The 20,942-nt window shown below is 35.4% G+C and overlaps 1 protein-coding gene across 2 annotated transcripts in view; it reads left to right on the forward strand.

Annotated features, from left to right (window-relative positions):
* FHIP1A (FHF complex subunit HOOK interacting protein 1A) overlaps window positions 1-20,942 on the forward strand; it is a 125,918-nt gene that overhangs the window by 88,854 nt on the left and 16,122 nt on the right. For both annotated transcript variants that reach the window (XM_072405909.1, XM_072405910.1), the window contains exons 7-9: window positions 9,989-10,156; window positions 13,175-13,254; window positions 17,909-18,093. In XM_072405909.1, the coding sequence (XP_072262010.1) occupies window positions 9,989-10,156; window positions 13,175-13,254; window positions 17,909-18,093 (433 nt within the window). The remainder of the gene's footprint in view (window positions 1-9,988; window positions 10,157-13,174; window positions 13,255-17,908; window positions 18,094-20,942) is intronic.

Raw genomic sequence — 20,942 nt, forward strand, 5'->3', positions numbered from 1 at the left:
TGCAGGCAGCTCAAACACAGAAGATGATTGAATTCAGAGATAGTAAGCTCTAAACCATTAAAAGTTTAACTCATACCAACTAGCTAACTAAGCCGTTTTACCTGCTATCATATGGTAAATATTTACTATCTGGTTATCCACTTTTGCGATATATACAAACACAGACAGAAAGAAAAAGCAAGTATTTTTTAAGGCTGATTTTTTAATATTGTGTCTGTTTATATGACCCATTCAGGTATTATAGGTACAATCCCATAATAAAATATTATGTTTGACAAAACACTGAGATGAAGCTAGCCCTGAAGCACAGTAAGATCTTCAAGTTAAGCATGTCAGAAGGCTATATCCTCGCAGCTCTGTTTTGATATAAAAGCGGTAGACACAAGTACAACTAGTTCAACCATGTAATGTCTTCTTGCCATGAAGCATAAAGGCTGTTTAGACAAAATAAGCTGAAAAATATCTACTATCTACCTACAGTACTTCCATTTCACAGGCCATTGCAATCTGCTGCTTACTAAATATTGCATTTTATAGCCCATTCACTTCAATGAACTATAAAGATTCTTGCCGAGTACTGCTTATTAATAAATATGTCCTTTTATCTTCAGATGAGGTCCTTTAATTTCTCCCTAGAAACATTCAACACTAGAGTGTTCTTACTCTGTGCACTGCTGATATTTTATGAACAAAGATCCAATATAGCAGACTGCAGCAGCAAAAATATTATCCTCAGAATCCATGCAATATTAATGATTTTTCTCACTGGGAGATGTCTTTGTGAGCAATAAAAGCAAAACATTGAGCCAAATTTTAAAGTAGTCTTAAGAAAAGGCCTTACAAATGCCATGGAACCCCAAGCCATCAGGCATATCCTAAAAAGAAGAACAGCTGACCTTTGAAATACAATATATATTTGTAACAAATACATACATTACATATATATATATATATATGTAATTTATTACAAATGTTGAGTATAGCCTTTGAGCCTATATTCTAAAAAAGTTAGGAAAGTTTCCTAATTTATAGCCCACCATATGTTATTGCTCTAGGTAACTTTGCACATGGATACTTGAGTATAAACCTACTTTTTACCTGAAAATAAAACAGAAAAACTACATTGGCTCAAGTATAAACCTTGGGTTCAAAATGCAACTATCGCTTTTAACATTTAAAACATGAATCAGAAATGTCCATAAATATGAATTATATTAATATGAATAAATAACACCCATGATGTAATATTTTTTAAAATATTTGTTTAAAAGGGGAAAAATCAAACTCACATGGGCTCAATCAGTATTTTTTACTTTTAGGATGGTTATGATGGGCCATTTGCTCTCATAATAACTTTTGTACATTATTGTTGACCACTGGGAGATAGCACTCTGTCCTGATGTACTCTGTCCTCTGTATTGAAGAGTTACAAACAGTTTGTAAAGCAAAAGCAAATGCAAATGCAGTTACAAGACATGCTACAAAGTGTATAAGCTGAGATTTGTTTCTCACAGCATCTTTAGGTAAAATGTCTTGGTATTTAGGTAATAGGTTCTCATATATGTGTAAATAGGTCCTATAAGAGAAATTAATTACACTGGGCTCCATTTACATTGTTTTACAGTGATTTTAGTAGGAGACGGTAGCACGTTTGAGTCATTTCTCACAAATAAAATTATTTATAATATTATATTAGGCTGAATTAATTTATCTCCTGAATGTTTGCTTATTTCATCTTGATCCATTGAGTTCTGTAAAAAGCAGGCGTCTTTCTTTAGCGGGGCTAAAGCATTGGAAAAACAGCTAAAAGCTCCATTTTCTGGCTGTATGAAAAAAATAAAATTTATATGAAATTATTCATTTTCTAAACTAAATGTTTTAGTTTTTATATCTAAAAATACATAAAATAGATATGACTCAAATGTACTATGCATTCCCTTCAAGGATAGATTCATTTTAAATATTCAAAATTGGTAAGCCTTACCCTTCTAAGTACATTGTAAATCCTCTTATTTTTAATTACCCTTTGAATAAAGATAACTTGATGCTTTTTCATTTCGCTGTGCCATGGCTTACTATATGTTTCTCCACTGTTTAATGGATTTAAAAGCAGATTATTTTTTTGCAAACAATTTTGTTCTTTTGTTTTTTTACTTTTAGATGTTCCTTAAAATGATAAAAAAATAATTCTCCCCTAAAAGCAATGCATTAATTTTAAATCATGCATGTGTACTTGTAAAGAAAAACATTTTCCTAAAAGTATTTTGTAATAATTCGGCTAGTGTTATGAGAGTTAAATAGGAATTAGGCTGGGATGACAAAGTAATCATCAAAGCCAATAAAACCTGTCCACACCTCCACCATTCTCCCCTTTAGTCTTGTGGATCCCCTATAAGGCACCTGTTTCTAATGTACCTTCTGCACAAATGTACAGGAGTTACATTGTCACCAGCCTCTCCCCTACATTTCTTACATTTTTTAGATGCTTTGAATTAAAGATGACCGCCAATACTTGGCTTCATGGTGAATTTAAGGTGTTAGATGCTTGTAGTTGTAAACTTTTCAGCTCTTTAGTCTTTTTTAACTGACTACAAATGGTTTACTAGCTCTGAACCCACAGTTGCTCACAGCTGAGCATTTCCAGATTTACTGCTCCCATATGGTATTTCATATGTCCCCTCTGCTTTTAGATCTGGGATCACCAATGGACACCCGGGCTCTCTGGAGGGCACTGGTAAATCTGAGACACATGTCTCTCACTTCTGTTCACTCTTCTACCTTTTCAGAAAGTGAAAAAAAATGTTGTATAAGAACTGCCAGTTTTTTTACTTTCCAATACTGACAGACGCTGCTTTGACAGAGAATACTCAATTTTGGTATCAAGTCAGCCTAATTGTCGCTAAATACCAGGTCCACTTTGGGGTATTAAAATGGTGCCAGTAACTGACACATACACGGTATCTGCAGATGCCATCCCCAGTCATACCCAGTGGGATGCCCATCTTGAGTGGTCATTGCACCAAGTGAGTCTGTATTTTAATGCAACACAGACTTCTAATTTTAGGCCCTAATAAATCAAACCACACTGTAGTCCCTGGCCTGGCAGTTTACCTCACCAACCCCTCCTCCCAACCTCTTCTGCTCGCAGGGAGTATTACAGTTACAGATGACAGCTTCTCACCACCCTTATCACCATACCTAAATCTTCCCCACTACTATACCTTCATGCCAGCATGTTCTCTCTCATTGCAGCCAATCCCTATCCTCCTCCTGTATCACATCTGTACACCACCCCCACTTTTCCTGACGCTATCTTCATGGGGTTTGCAGTTTCTCTCGTGTTTGTGTGGGTTTCCTGTCAAAACATGCAGTTAGGTTAATTAGCTGCCCCACAAATATGACCCTTGAGTGTATTAAAGACATATGACTATGGTAGGGACATTAGATTGTGAGCCCCTTTGTGGGACAGCTAGTGAAATCACTATGGACTTTGTACAGTGCTACATAATATGATGGTGCTATATAAAAACTAAAAATAATTATATTATTTTTTTTAATTGTATATATTTATATACAGACACACACCAGGCTCTTGTGTAGAGAAGACACGTCTTTTACATCCCTTCTGGCTAGTGTAACCTGTTCTGAAAATTTATCTCAATATTTAGGAAATGAATTCATTGCATCAATGCATTTGTAAGAATCACTCTCCTGGTGGCAGCCATCTGCTCTATGCTCTGTGGAGAGAGGCCATATTATTAGCAACATTTATCACTGTCCTTGCAGCTTTCAATGAATGGCAATTCATACAATCATCCCTTGTGTACCCTGATGACCCGGCGACGACTGTCAATGTATTCATCCACATAATACTAGTGATTACCTTTTAGCCTATTTAACCCTATTGGGAATATTTCGTTTCAACAGTTAAATAGTATGTAGAGACTGGAGGTAAGAATGTAAATTTGGTTTTTACCATGTGAACCAATTCTATGTAAATCAGGATGCCCCATTTTAGTATAATTTTGATTCCCATGTACATGATATACTGACTTCACACATGTAAGTATGTACTGAATGTGTGCTCATATTGGTTGAAAAACAGTTTTGCTTGTAGACTTGCATCAATGCAGTGTGAGTAAACGCAGAAATTGGGCATAAAGATATACATTTATCAAACATTCGAATGGACCATCACCAGACAAAAACTAAATAAATTTGCCCAAGTAAAATTGGACAAGATTCCACTTATGTACTACATGACAACAGTCAGGCAAAACTTGTTACATTAAATCTTCCTAGACCAAATCTTAATGGTATAAGCAGCAGCAATCTTTCTTGTTTGGCTGATTATTTGTGGGAATGTTTTGAGATATTCTTATTATAAGAAATCTATTATTTTGCTGCTTACAATTTTTCTCCTTCGTGTTTAAGAAAAAAATGTTTTCTTTTTAAATGTACATGTTTTATGAATTTATATAAAAACAAACAAAAGTTTAGTTAAGAAAACCTTTAATGTTGTATTTTTATCATATGCTCAGTATCAGTTGCTGAAGGGTTCTGAAGACTTCATTGAGAAAAACTTGGAAATACACTATGACCATCTAAATATGCTTTATATTTACCAAATGAATTTTGAATTCAGAGATTTGTACCAGTAATATAGGAATGGTTTGCTGTCTTCCATGGGCTCTGATAGCTAGAAGGTGCAGATCAATGAATCCTATAATAGCAATGCTTAGCTGATTAACTTTAGAAGTTTTTCAAAGGAGAAATCCCTGTTTGCTTTCAGGTTTGAGTGGCGTTAAGCCAAGGATCAAGTTGTCTGCTTTGAGCGTTCCTGACAATTTACTCCTATTATGCTTTCTATAATAATAAACGCCTAGTTTTACAATGCTTTGAGAAGGGGTATTTTGGAAATCCTGGTGCTGACACCTTACAATATATTAATTACATACTTTATAGGGGTCATAATGAGATCACCCAGTTAAGCTGCTTTTTTTTACAATGTCCGGTTTAAAATATTAATTTGGAATATTTGTATTCTATCTCCAAAAAGTGCTGACATACTCAGTGATTTTATATAAATATATATATATATATAATCACTGACTTTGTAAGGTGTTATACTAAAGTGCTATTTAGAAATGCCAAAGTAAAATTTTCAACCAGTATGCCTTCAATAAAGGTAGCCATTGTAATCAGCATTATGCAGAACTTTACTTAAAGTGTACCATTACCCAGGCTATTGACAATAGGTTTTTACATACTCTTAATAAGCAGCAAAAAACACTCTAGCAGCATGTAGTATGAAGTAATTCATTTTCAAGTTGATGGGTTTAGCCTCAACTGTTTTTTAGCAGCTTATAGCACCAGTTTTTTGTTTACACTGAAGATTTTTGGGTTACCAAGATTCTGTTCTGCATTAAAAAAAGAGATAAGAGTTGTGATTTCAGTTTTTATTATTTTTCTTCACAATGTTTAGAGCTGGTCCAGCATTGTCTATGATGACACCTGGGAGCATTACAATTATGAAATCCAAACTTTACTAAACTAGTCAAAAGTAAAAACTTGCCAATGATTTTTATTTATCGGTAAAGGTGGCCTTTCATGGACAATGGCTCTCATATAAAATGAATGTGGTCAGTTGTGCAGTCTTGCAGTGCACCAGGCTTCAACATCAGGAGACTGAAGGGATCAAGATTCATTGGCCCTGATTTATGAAAGCTCTCAAAGGCTGGAGATAATACACTTTCAGAAGTGAACTGGGTGATCCAGAAAACATGGAATGGATTTTTAAAAATATTTTTCTATTTGCTAGCAAATGTTTTGAATCCTGGACAAGATCCATTTTAGGTTTGCTGGATCACCCAGTTCACTTCTGAAAGTGTATTCGCTCTAGCCTTGGAGAGCTTTCATAAATCAGGGTCTTTGAGCTGAACATTTTGCCCATTACCACAGTTTTTAATTAGGGAAAGAAAAAAAAACTATTTTTGTTGTACATTTTTATAGAACACGGCCCAGGATGGTGGATATCAGAATTTCATTTTAGGCTACACCTATGTAAAGTTGTAAACCGTGTGGTGAAAAAGAGCTGCAGAGGTCAGCAGAGTAAAACTGAATACGTAACTTGGGTATGTAACAAATATTCACCCTGTTTTGGAAGGTGAAAAAAATTAAGAAGCTTTTAATTAGGAATGTTGGTTTAGGCATTTTATGCTTTTACTTTGTACTAAGACTGCAAACTACTATTATTCATGGCTAATTTAATCTGTTAGTGGAACATTTCAAATGACGCAGCTCAGCTCATTTAATCTGTATTTAGGAAAAAGACAAAACTAGGATAAATTTTAAAGCCAAAATAAACATACCACAAATAGTAAGTAAAACTTACTTGTGCTATAATGATTGTTCTTAGAAAAGAGACCTCCACTGTAATCTCTTTATTGAAACATAATCAATTTTGTATATCTGATCTTCACTTAAAATGTTTTTCAAACTATGTCAACATGGATACAATAGAAAATAGCAGCACCCAAAATCCAAGGTGAAGTCTATGATCAAATATAGTCAATTACATTGCCAAGTATTCCCTGTGCTATTACCATGGGATATTTAGCCATGATCAATTAAGATCAGTGATGTCAGTTGTCAGTTAGAAGTCCTTGCAGACTTATCGCAGAAAAAGAGCTCTGTCACACACATTCCACTGGTAGGAGGGTGGTTGTTTGGTTGCCCCCTTTTAAGGGAAATTTCAGATTCCACGATATCTCACCTTCCCTTCCCAGCTATCCCCTATGTCCTTTTTTTTTTTTAACCTGGATCTGGGAAAGAGACCCTGCCCCTCAACATTGCTCCCCAAAGTTCAGGGAATGCATAGGGCCTGTTTTGTTTATATATCATTAGTATATATCCCCCATAAAAGTTCCTGGCTCCATATTGCTATTTCTTTTGGCAATACCTTGCCTATTAGCTTTGGAAATAGACAGCAAATAGCAAAATTAGGCCCTAAAAGGCTTCAGTGGTGTTTTGTGGTAATTTCAGGTTTGACAAACAGCAGGACAATTTGCACCAAACGATCTATTGGAAATTGGGTATTTAGTTTTTTTGTTTCTTAATATATAGGGAGCACGGACTCATATATTTCTTTAGTAAATTTACCTGTGTATTCATTATATTCATATATTGTTCTTTGTGAGTACCTATTGTATTTCATTGTTGAGGAAAACATGATTATCAGCATGTTAGAATAACATGCCTGAACTGACCCAAAAGCTATGTACACTTGTTCAATGGTTCTCGCCCAATAATCAGCTCAGGGCCAATATCGGATGAGAATCTGGCGTGTCTACAGTGCCAGTCGTCCATCGTCCAAATGACCGTCCTGGTGGATCCACGGACGATGGATGACTAATGATCCTAATGCAAGGGAAGGGAGAGAGCACGCAGCAGGGTGCCGCTCTGTCGCTCTCCCCCTCCCCTATGCATAGAGCAGAACGGTGCTGTATGTACACAATGTGCAGTTCATGCATCATGCAATAATAGTTGTTGGAAAGGATCCTTTCCAACAACTAAAATTGCACATGTGTATGCGGCTTTAGTTGTTATGTGTATAAACACTGTAGGAATGATAGACTTGCTTTTGCTTTTGTTTGGTTGGACAAAGTCAAAAAGAAAGGTTTTGGCAGGTAGTTAGAGCAAAAACAGTGGGTCAGGTTAAAACTGGCCAAAACTAGCATTATTAAATATCCAGGAGTAGAATATCAAATACAAATTTTTAGATAAGAATTGTCCACATCAATAAAACGTAACATGTAAATATTAAATCCTAGGCGGACTGGCTTATAACAGCAGCCTCTTTCTAGTAAATCTACAAAATCAGTTCTCCAATCTGCTGCCACATAGTATCTCTCACTAGAGCCCAGGATCAAGCCTCAACAGACTTTTGGAGACTAGTTTCATTCATTTAAAGCACACTTGTAATGTTGGATATGAGGATTGCCTGTGCTACCCAATTTCTGAGAATTCTAGTTAGCTGGCTAACTCTATTTTCCAAACTAAAATAAAATAATAACAATCAGCATTAATTCAGAATCCTTTTTTTCTATACTTGTACCGTACAATAATGCTGTTATGATAACCTAAAATTGTTTGCTAAAGAGAATCTTCATTGAAAAGAAATACCGTATTTCATATGCAGTTTTGTAGATTCTCCTTTTAGTTTCAGACAATTGCACATTTTCCCAATTAACCATTGGTAAGATAAAAGCTTAGATATACAGGTATGGTTTTTAATCAGCCTGACATGGCTGTTAGACATCTGTGCAACCATTTTCCAGCACTACTAATCAGACAGCACATATAACTGACCCCACAAGCATACGTACTAATGATGATTTGCATCATTCAGGCATGATTGGGCATCTGCAGAACGAGCAGCCTAAAGCCTCCTTGGATATGGGATGTATCTATCCCAGGAGGCACTGAGTTTCCCATTCAGTCTTTACCCTTGTGGTGGTAAAGATGGAAGGGTATTGTAAAGATAAAAGGGGAGTGGACCCTTCCCCGAAAAATTTAAAAAAAAAAGTATTTTTTCTTTTTTTAAAGGGGTATACACCCTTTTATGTAAAGTTTAAAAATGTTAGATCCAATTTAAGCTGAACATATTCACAAGTATCATTCACTTATTTCCATATTTTGCAGCCTGCTGTGTGATGGGCATGTACAATTGTACTTATACAATACCCTAAAAGTGAACCTGTACATTGCTTTACAAAAGGGCTGTATGAGCAGCTCCTAGAGGTAAATGACAGTTAAGAAAGCTGTTTTGTTTGTCATTCTTGGGGATCTTTTTAAAAACACAACACTCTAAATAGATACTCCACATTCTATCATGATTGCCTGCACTGGCTATAGATAAAAACTGTAAGTGCTAATGATGAGCTAGTGCAGGCTATAATCATACTGGAAAGATGTGTTATCTGTGATGAATACATGGTTTGCATACAGTGTTGCATGTTGTTTATATAAGCATGTATACCCAGGGGCTTTCAGCTTAGAATTTATTTTACTCTTGACTGCAACAGGCACTAGGTATCCTAAAGTCTCTCATTTTATGATACCATTGGTAGCATTCATAATTCTAAAATATGTATCATATAGCAAGGATGATCAGCTTGGACAATGGGGCTGATAGTAACATAGGGGTGCAGCTGGTTTCTATACAAATACATCTTATATTCATATAATGCACACATTGTACTGTGTATATTGGCTATATATTACTACACTAACATGTTAACCATATATATCACACACCAAATACATTTTGCTCAGACTATCAAGCCCCTCATATTCCGAGTCATAAGAAAAAAGAAAAAGCTTAGTGAAGTGCACTCTACTTCCTAATGTTTTATAATACTATGGTTCCCTTTTTTTTTACACAATATACCGTATATAAATATATATATATATATATATATATATATATATATATAATATGTATTACTGCACACATGTAACAAAATAAACCTAAAACATAGAAATATTGGATATTACAGATTTCTCCATAGAACTGGAAGAAACCAACATGACAAGGGTTCATCCCCACACAACCTGTTACTATCCATTACATATTGACATATCTGCCATTAGTACTATGTTGTGTAATATGTTCTATGAAAGTTAATTTACTTAGTTTACTATAAATCAGTAAGGTCTGCTGTAATGTCCTGTTCATGTATGTGCAGATCAAATAATGGGAGGAGACAGGTTAAGGCAAAGTAGCAGTACAATAAGAATGAGAATTGGATTTTTATGTAGGATTTGCAGCATAAACCTTCTTCTTGGCTAATCATGTTGATGTCTCAAATGAGTGGCATGGATAGAGAAAATTATGATATTTTGTGATATTTGGCATTTGGTTTGGTGCTCACTATAAACGTGATTGGGTTGTCCTAGAATTAAATAAAATGTATATATATTTCAGGTGACTGTGGAGGAAGTGATGACAACAACTGCTTATTTGGATCTTTTTCTGCGTAGTGTCTCAGAACCAACCTTGCTTAAGATTTTTCTCCGCTTTGTTCTCATCTACCAACATGAAAATGTCCAAATCCTGGACACGCTGGTTAGTCGTATCAACACACCATTTCGGGTAAATTTGTTAAATTGTTTCTCCCACTGTTTCTCAAACATCAATTTTAATACTATTATTCTGTTACCTAAATTATTTATATGAACAATTATTTGAAACTAAATTTCTAGCACCTTGGACTAACATTATATGCTGTAAAAAAACGTGGAGAGTGGGGATATATTTAAATTTTTTAAAGGTATTTTTTATATTTATATTTTTTATCTATGGTAACATCAATGGGAATTTCCCAAAAGACTTCTCTTGTTGTCACTTGTAAGGGTGTCTACATATTAGGTGTTCCCCTCCACTCTTTTAGATTCTTTCTTTTTTTGATGGTAGCAAAAGTAACAATCTCCCCAGTGGGGGCGCATACAGCAGTAAATGTCTGGTGGAAGTGCAGTTTGTCTCTACTCAATTCAAATTTAGAAATAAAGTAACGCTAAGGCTGTAGTCAGTTAAATTGTAGTGTGCCCTTATTTTATTCAGTGTTTGATAATGTCTGTTGTACAAGGACAGTGAAATCCTTCCAAGATCTGACTGATAACTGCTGAACATATGCAATGCAGTCTTTATACTGACTTCTAAGGTCATTTCTCAAGCCTGCAGAATAACAAATGAGTCTGTGAGTGGATTTGTTTTCTTTTATTGATACCGTTGACTCTGTCCAGACTGAAAGAAATGCCATTGCAAACCCCAGCCAGGGGTGGCATGCCTACACATTGCACTGTCATGTCCCAATAAAAATCAGGCTGTGTATCATTTATTCATACTGCTTCATGGAAACTCTAGACACAACACCACACACAAGCATTTTGCCTTCCAAAAGGCCTTAATTGTGAGGGTCTACAATTATGTAGTGCTTGGGGTTGAAACTCATTTGTCATTTAAAAGAGAGGTATATGGTATATGGTATAGATACTGAAAAGGTCACAACATTTTCTTAGTTTATAAATTAGGGGTATAAAGCAGAATTAGAAAAGGGTCAAATAATTCAAAGGGTAAAGCAAAACTGCCCTTTGGTTAAGAAAAACAAAAATAATTCAAAAATTTTTTAGTGGGTCGGTGGGTGCATTTCTGTGCTTACTCAAAGAATAAGTGCATAATTAGACAAAAAAGTATTTTTTCCCAGTCCTAATTTTTAACAAAAACTTAATTTTTTCAAATATTAAAGCTCCTGTATGTTGCCTTGAAAGCAGTAATTGTTTTTTCATAGCAACATGAACATTAGATGTTCTCTTTAACTTGGCTTAGATGCCCTGTAACCCATAGGCTGTAATTGATTCCTGTCAACCTGCTTCTGTTTTTTACCAACCCCATATTAAATACCATTCCCCATAACCCAAAGTTTTTTTTTCAATATAAAATACCCATTATTTCTACCTGTTCTGGTTGTGCACCTGTATGACAATGTGCTATTTGTGTAATACATTAAATAGAGTTACAAACCTTAAAGTAATCAAGCCATTCAATTATATCAGTTGGCGATGCTGGAATGTTATGTTAAATTTCTCTTCTGAGCAACTAACTGCCATATTCCGCCTTGAATTAAAGCAGAAATTCCAAATGCTATGTATACAATGCAATGCATCCTGATTTAGTTCTAAAACTCAGCTGCCAACTTTTTATGGCTTCTTTTTGTGCTTGGTGTGCAAAGCACGAACATTGTTCTGTGTATCTAGTTTAATCATAATATCTAAATGATTTCTTGCCTTTGCTCAGAAGTTGAAATGTGAAAGTACTAGCAAAAAGAAGTCAAATGGATTTTGGAAAAGGACTACTACTGTTAATTAAGAACTTGCTGAGAGCTGTACGTGCCTGTAATCCATAGCCTGCTATGGCCCTTGTTGCTGCCTACGCCTATTGTAATACAGATGGTTTTGTTATTAGGAGATGCTTCAGTCTAAGAATGGGGAAGTTCTCTACATAAAAATCAAATCATCATAAATCCTACAAAATCACACAGCCATATAAACTAAATCAATGAACTGTAACAACCAAACAAGCAGAGCAGAATATTAAGAGAAGGTTAAGCAAGTGCATCTGATTTTACAGCACATTATCAAACACAGAAACCTGGGCAGAAGAAATTTTCTTAACTGTGCCAATAAAATCATGGCCTGCACAATGCCACATATTTTTACGGAACTTTAGTCAGTAGATTTTCATTGTTAATTGCATAGGAGAAATTGACAAGATGCCTGAAGGAACAATAAAAAATCAAAGAATAAGTAGAACATAAAGTGCACTTGAACTCTGAATATCATTTCAAAATAAAGGTATTTATATGTTCTCTGAAGAATGATTAGCAACATATCTTAACATTGGTCACTTCCTGCTTTTGGGCATAATGCCAGTCTATGGGCAGAAAACAGGGATATCTAAAAAAAAGTCTTCAGAGAATTAAAATATAGTTATTTGTATGTTCTCCTATGAAGCATAACTAGCTACACATTTACTTAATTTCTTTGAAGTCCTTTCCTTATAAAACCCCACTGCCTGCTTGTAGATATGATGTCTCTTATGGCACTTCATTGAGATAAAGTTATTTTGTACGTTCTCCCCTGAAGCATAATTAGATATATACCTTAGCTTTGTTTTGGTAAATTCTATTCCTGAGATATTCCCAATTCCCACATGTAAACTGGCATCAAGTCTACAAGCACCATTAGTTAGGAATGGAGAGTAAAAATTTTGCACTAAAAACTGAACAACCTTGTCCTCCACCAAGACAGATCAATGCCATGCTTACTATACCTGTCAATGGTCATACTGCAAATATACAATGATCTTTTTTAATATTTCAGAAGGGTGTAATTACAAAAACATTTATTTGATTTTAAATTGTTTAGTGTAAGAGAATGAATCGAGGGCCATATACTATACATGGTTTACATCCAATGTTAGGGACACCTGAAGGGGCTTCATCTCATCAGTTACACCATAGACAAAGAAGCACAGATTGCTTCATAATGATATTTTCCTAGAAACACTGATGTTATTAGTAATTGTTTAACCATACTGTTTTCTTTTTCCCAGCTTTGTGTGGTGTCCTTAGCATTATTCCGAACTCTTATTGGTTTGCACTGTGAAGATGTCATGTTACAGCTCATTTTAAGGTATGATCACTTTTAATTTACTATTAAATAAATGTATTAACTTTTTTAAATGTTATTTTTCATGTGCAGTAACATACAAAAAGTCAGATTTTAAACAGCTGTTCTTTTTTGTGAGGTAAAGATTTTTTTTACTTTCAGTCATTAGAGAGACTTGATAGGCTGAAGGGCAGCGTTGAAAGATGCCTCTCTGCCATATGGGCAACCCAATAAACCAAAAAGCATAGTATATGGAATCCAAAAATGGAATGTATATAGGCATACAGGCATTTTTTAATACTATGCCAAGAATAAAGAATTCAATGTATTTCAAGTCCTCAAATAGGGCTTGAAATACAGACAATCAGCTAAATACATATAAGGGAGCTGATTTACCTGGCAAAAAATTTGAATTTTTGTCCATCCATCTTGGTTTGCATAGCTCTACCCAGCCAAGTTGAAGATCTCACTTTATCTATTGCAGCAGTATAGATAGATCATCTTCCTGCATTCAGTCTGTGACTGGACATTGAAGGAGCAACAGGTGAGTTCATCCCTCTGCTCATGTCATCATGTGTCCAGTCAGCTCATGTGCATGGAAGATAGCCTGGTTGGCTCCCAATCTTGTCCCTCCTTCACAAGCCACTTTCACTAGTTACATCCCTCTGATTTTACATAACTACTGTATCCTATCAGTATATATTATCAAAATCACCCCTAAATTAATCCTTGCTTAAATTTTTTTTTTTTTAAACTGGTTTTGATTTAACTAAAGAAACTTGGTTATATATATATACCCAGTGGTATACTTGCAGAATACTCTGAAAATGAAGAAGACTGAAACTCCAAAGCCATTATTTCAGCAAGATAAGCCTAAGATTGGCTACATTTCTAGCTTTTAACATTTTGTGTACAATTAAAGAATAAAAATCCCTCCATTTCTTGGTCCTTGGATTTGTACTTTTCCCTCTTTACACCTCCTCTTCCCCTAGCAAACTCAAAATTTTTTTTTGGGGGGGGGGGGCTACATTAACATTTATCCCAGGTTTGAATCTCAGCCAGGACACTATCTGCATGGAGTTTGAAGGTTCTCCTTGTGTTTGCATGGGTTTCCTCTGGGCTCTCTGGTTTCCTTTCACATCCCAAAAACATGCAATTAAGTTAATTGACTTCCCCCCAAAACTGACCTTACATTGTATTAAAGAAATATGGCTATGGTAAGGACATTAGATTGTGAGCCACTTTGAGGGACAGCTAGTGACATGACTATGACTATGTACAGCCCTGCGTAGGATGGCGCTACATAAATACTATGTAATAATAATAATAATTATATGCAGATGACAGCCAAATCTATCTGTCCACCCTCTTCTTCTCTCCTTCTATCCTGGATAAAGATTTACATTGCCAACCGTCCCATTTTCTGGAAGATGTCCCTTTGTCATGGACAGTTGTGTAAAATAATCGGGATGCATAAATTATCAGTTTCATCCTAGGTTTATTTCCGTGGGCTGCCACTACATGGAAAGATACTACAAGAGAGACAATGCAGATCTCAGCACTCCTCACTTCCTTCATCAGTTTATGTATAGGAGCCCACAATGGATGATCCGTTCATCCATCCAGGAATTACTTCAGTGTGCAAACAGTAGCGAGGTTGAAGGATAAATGGATGGATCATCCATGGTGGGCACATAAACACTTTGGTGGATCCTGAAAAGGTGTTTGTTAAAAATAAAATTACATAACATAGTATTATGGTATTATTTCTAGGGCTGTTTTAACATTTTATAGGAATGGGTAAGGGGTACTTTGTACCCCTACACTCATTACTCAGGGTGGGGCGGTGGATATCTGGGGGCCCACTTTTTAAATGGGGTTTCAGATTTAAAATAAATGATAAATTGGCCATCAAAAGAACAAATGTTGATTGATGGTTTACATTACAGATGAAGTAGTTTTACATTCTGTGTGTTTAGTGTTAAGTGTTATTGTATTTCCCTGAATGGACTCTGTGCTTCCAGTTTAGGTAATGGTGTCTATCAGGCTTTAGCCACTCCCACTACATACCACACCCACTGTTTAATGTTCCTTTTGGTTTCATGCTGCCTGAAACCTTACATTTTACTTGGATGAAACTGAACTAATCTTCTTGGCCCCCTCACCTTTAACTTTCCCTGATATCCCTCTAACTTTAAATAACAAGATTAACTTTATTTTTAAGATCACCTTTACATATTTGCACTTTAAAAACATTTAGTATCAGCACATTTTTAAGCTGCCATTGATTTTCATGTAGTATGTATGTTTGGTTCAAAGCAAAGAAACTGCTGCATACCTAATTTTGCACTGCAAGTAATATTGTATTTGTGAACTGTACCACTGAATACAATTTTCACATGTGGTTTATTATGTGGGACACCACTGTGCAGAAGGCCTAAGAAAAAAATATCAAAGATCTTTTTCTTGCAGGAGGGAACTTCATGTTTCTTCACCTTTACACGTGCAGATTCATTGACTTACCGCTGTGAACAAAGACCTTTTTAATTAATGGAATAGTTCTTTTTATGTACAACACCAATTGGAGATAAAATATTCCCTGTTATACATAGAACGTTTAATCCCCTGCTTATTACAAAAGCTTATAGAAACTGTGAGATTAAATGGAAAAGCCAGCACATGGGAGAGTAAGACTAAACTGGAGTTTTTTAGTGTCATTTTAGTAGATGTGCATGTTATAAAGTTTTAACAAGTTTGTAAACCATAGTGTTTTGACGTGTGTTTAATACTGGCTGTTCTCTGTTAACCCCCTTCCTTTCTAGACACAGGAATAGCAACATGGTGCACTGTGGGTTATACTTCTACACATGCTAATTTCTATTGCTACTCTGAGCACCAATATAACATAATAATTATATTGCCTGGAAATCTAAAGTGAATTCAACAGCAAATCAATTAGAAGCAATTTTTGGTCCTTGATTAGACATGCCAGTAAAAAAACATGAGGACATAGTCAAGTGGACCAGGCAACTGCACTGACTGAATTGATGTAGCAAAGATTCATGTTGCTACCCCTTACCGCCAAGTGAGAATGGGTACAACTTGTGGCAACATAAGACATGCTCCAGTGCTTCATGTTCATGAACATGTCTACTGGCAATCACCCTCTTCAGGTTGTGGCCCACTCAGTGGTCAGCAATTAACTGAATTACACTGTTTTTCCACCAGTGGGGTGACAACTGGTGAGTCCATATGCCTCTTTCTGTGGTGCTCCTTATATTTATAAATGATGTTTGCATAAAGATCCAGGCTGTACCAATGTAAGGATGCACACTTGGGATTCACTGACAAGAAGTGTCTGCTGCCAATTCTACTTTGAACAACCTATTTAAACTGGTTTTCATGATTTCTTTTTTTTAAGTAATTTAGGTCTTCCTCCAACTTTCACACCTTTTAGCACACATTAGTGTCAGGTTTCCATGTCATGGCTATTTGGATGGCAGGTAATCAAGACCTTTGCAATCCCAGCAGTCATCAAGCCCTGTGTTGCTCACATGTGATATGATAAAATATTGCAATACCTTTTTCCATGACAATTTTCCCTTTAGCTCATCATGTTTTGATTGCATTACAAACAGGGTTCTGTTGTGTGCTGCTCTATCTGCATATGTCTGTAAATGTGACATGTGCTAATTTATATTGGAAACCTATATTCTATACATTTAATTTATGTATACATTCACTTTTCATGATAGCCTTCCATACATAGAAGAGTGATTGCTAATCTCTTTTTTATAACTGTTAAACCACTGTCCTGCAGTGCATCTTTGGACTTGAATGTGTGAAAGTTTCTTTGAAGCTCATACTGCAGTTCTCCAATGATCCAGTTCTTGCTCAACTTTGATTGGTGAAAAGTGATGATTCGGACAATCATAGTCATCTTGATCAAACTTTCTTGGCTGCTTAAGGTCATGGCATACTCATGTCTGACAGCATTAGTGGAACTTACTTTCTTGTGGTGTCTTTAAATGTGGCATTGGAGTGCTTTGTGGACAAGGAACATGAGTCTTGCAATCTTCATGACATTTCACTGCACATCTCTGGTTTTTCTGCTTATCTGCTTACATTTCTTCTTACATACAATATACATATACAACCTGTATTTTGCAACAGGCTGTCAGCGAAAAAAAATACATGTCATAATAATTATTTATCAAATATATTATCTCACCTTACTTTCCAATGTATTACCCCAATCATCAATAAATGTCTCCATATACTATTGACATTTGAAGGCTTATATCATCTCTTTGTAGACAAAGTTGTGAAAATCGGACAGAAGATCAAAACAGTTTTTTTCTCATGGGATATATAGTCCAGTACCATTTTTTAAGAAGTAAAATTAGTGGTAGTGGTGAGAAATAGTCAGATAATAAATACCAATGTGTTTTGTACTTTGTAGGCTACTTTATTCTGTGCCCTACTTCTGTTGCAATTATAAAACTACAATTATTTTATCTGTTCTATTTTCATTTACTGTAAAGTGATTTGTAATTGGATGCTATGGGTTTTTAAATACGTTTTTGTGTTCTTCAAGCCCTTATCTAGCTCCAAAAAAGTCTAATTTTTCTTTTGGGCTGAGTAAATATTCTTTTTAATTTTTATCTTTCTTTGCCAGGTATCTGTTGCCATGTAACCACATTATGGTTAGTCAAAGATGGGCAGTGAAAGAACGAGACTGCTATTCGGCATCTGCTGCTAAATTTTTGGCCTTAACCCCAGACTGCTGTGCAAATACTACTACTGGTAAAGCTGGGAGTGTGAGAAGAAATATCAAAAGGTTGCCAGAATTCGGACATAAAGGTAACAGGCAGCTCTGATATGTGTTCAGTTGTAATCAAACAAATCTTTTGGCTTTTCCTCAGTCAGAGAAAACAATATACATTTCAATATGCATAGAAAAGACAAGCAGCTGTCCTAAGCAGTAACAGTAAGATTTCTGCTTTCAGTTTCAAAAAGCTTCAACATTCAACCTTTACTCAAAATTCACATATTTTTCACAATAGATTTGATGGATTGGGAAAACATTTATTAAATCCACCCCTTTGTTGCAATGGACAATGCTCCATTGTTTAGTTCTCACCAGATATAAATTACATTAGGACTGTTTGGGATCTTCTCACATTGCAATTTGTCTTTGGGTATGTTTACTTTTTATGACATAAAAAACTGTTCTAATAAATAATCAACCCTACCCAAAGAAAGAAAACTATGCAACACAAGTCATTTTAAAATGATTACCAATTAAAAAATAGCTAAATGCAAGAACAAAAATATAATATATTGTAGCTTACTAGTCGTGAGATTGGGTGACTATTTTTAGGCTGACAGTATTTTTTAGAAGTGCAGTGTTCTTGTAATTTCTTGTGAGCTCAACTGTACACATGGGGCCTGGGTAAAGCTCTCCAAGGCTGGAGAGGATACACTTCTATCAGTGAACCTGGGTGATCCAGCAAACCTGGAGTGGATTTGAACCAGGACTCAAAACATTTGATAACAAATAGTAAATGACTTTTTAGAAATCCATTCCAGAATTGCTGGATCTCCCAAGTTTAAAGATTTAGGAAAATAACGTAGCCACCTTGTCGAATGAAATCACATATTTTTGTTTTAGAAATATGTTTTTTTTAGAGATATGTTTTAAAATATAATTTCCTAACAATCTATATAATACTGAGGGTTTGTGTATATTACTTGTTTCTTCAATATTCCAAAGAAATCTCATTTCCTGCTCATGATGGGTTTATTGCTTTTCCCAGACGTCTGTAAAGAGTTTGAGGTCAAATTAAGAAGCATTCTCCACAACAGGAGTTTATTTTTTTGCTAGGATGGGGATGCAGATGATTCTTATTAATGGGATACAGATGATGCTTATTTTGTAATTACAACAATAAGATTAGACAAGTACTGTTAAGAAAAAATTCTACAATAAAGTTTACACTAATAGCCAGTGTGGCTTTACTTATCAAAAGTCTAGCCCGGCTTTATGTATTTCAGTGGCAGTAATTGATTCCCACGAGGGAATGTTTGAGGGAATGTCAGATTCCCTGTTTTATAAATAGAGCCCTATCTCACACTATCCAAAACATTAACAAAAATGTTTACCTGGCATTATACTTTAAGCTGCTGTTTCATAAAATAGTAAACAAATAAAGCCGCCATACTCACTTGTCCCTGCTTTGTAGCAAGGTGACGCCATATTCACCCCTTTTTTTACGTCTCAATTTCCAACTATCTTGGTTGACCAGTCTAGGATGTCATAACTCCCGTGCAGGCAAATGGGAATTGATTCAGTCCTGGTACATGCAGGGGAAGCCGGGATTGCCAGATATCCTGGCAACCAAAGCTATGCATGTGCAGCTCAGTTTTTTGACAGTTCCCCCATGCTATCAGGCAGGTAAAATAGATTATTGCAGAAGAGACATCACCTTTTTTGAAAACGTGACCTGCCTGATTGGAAACTTTACTTCTAGTTCCACTTTAAAGAGCACAGAGGAAGGATCATAGAGAATATACATTTTAGGAAACCAAAAGCTATCCTGTTATAGTGTAGTGGGTTACAAAATAACCATAGGTTCTAAATGCAATGCATTATACATGTAAATACATGGGTATAATGTGATCCAATTATTGTTTCCAAAAGAACATTTTTATAATACAGGCAACACAATACCAAGTTCTAAACTTAATAGAAAACTTGGATTAGGCTTAACATTAAGTTAAATGGCATCAGGGTTGCTAATTTGCACAATTGACAATATAGCTTTAAAACAGCAAGAGTCTGTGTCACCTGTACTTACTTAATAGTTTGTGCAATGAAGAGGGAACAGATTTCTTTCTTCTGATATTTCTTTTAACAAAATACATGAAGACTAACAATCCTGCCCTGTGATTTTTTCCTTTGAATAGTGCAGATTAAACTGCTGGCCTATTTGTCATCTGGAGTGTGCACACTCTGGTATAACTTTCACAAGGTTAAGAGGATCAGAATTCAGCACAATGGCAATAATAACTTTTCAGTTTACAATCAGTTCTGTGTCAGGAGAGCATTTACCTTAGAGGAAGATATTCATAACAAAAAGAAGCACTTTCCTGTTTTTTCCTTATATTAGGAGACAAATGAACAAAAAAAAAAACCAATACGCAATTTACAAGGCTATGATTTGTGGGACAATGTGACTAATGTGCTTTACAACCCTGTTCAACTGACTAATACATAAATCGCTAAAATACTTATCATGATTGAAAAGATTGGAATCCATCCTTGTTATTTTAACAGTTTGTCCTGGAAAAAGGAAAAATATATATTTTAGGATGATTACCAGCACATATGTTCCCTGCTTTGCAAGGATTAAATGAAATGTTAGGGCAATATACACAGTGACATATAGAAAGCCTAAGTCCATGTACACAGGTCAGATCCTGATCCTTAGTGGTTCATCAATACCGTACATCTGTCAGATTTTCGTCCAAGATGAGCATGGTCATTCGTCTTAGGCAACAATCATCTGACATGTTCAAAGCCTAGGACTGAAAACGTTAGTGATTACCCAACTACTACCCTGTACTGATTGCTAGTGATTTCTACACAAATAGATGCTGGAAGTAACAAATGCTCACATTTAGTACAATGTAAATGAACAAATTGCTCA

The sequence above is a fragment of the Pyxicephalus adspersus genome, chromosome 3, assembly GCF_032062135.1.
Source record: "Pyxicephalus adspersus chromosome 3, UCB_Pads_2.0, whole genome shotgun sequence".
Lineage (NCBI taxonomy): Eukaryota > Metazoa > Chordata > Amphibia > Anura > Pyxicephalidae > Pyxicephalus > Pyxicephalus adspersus.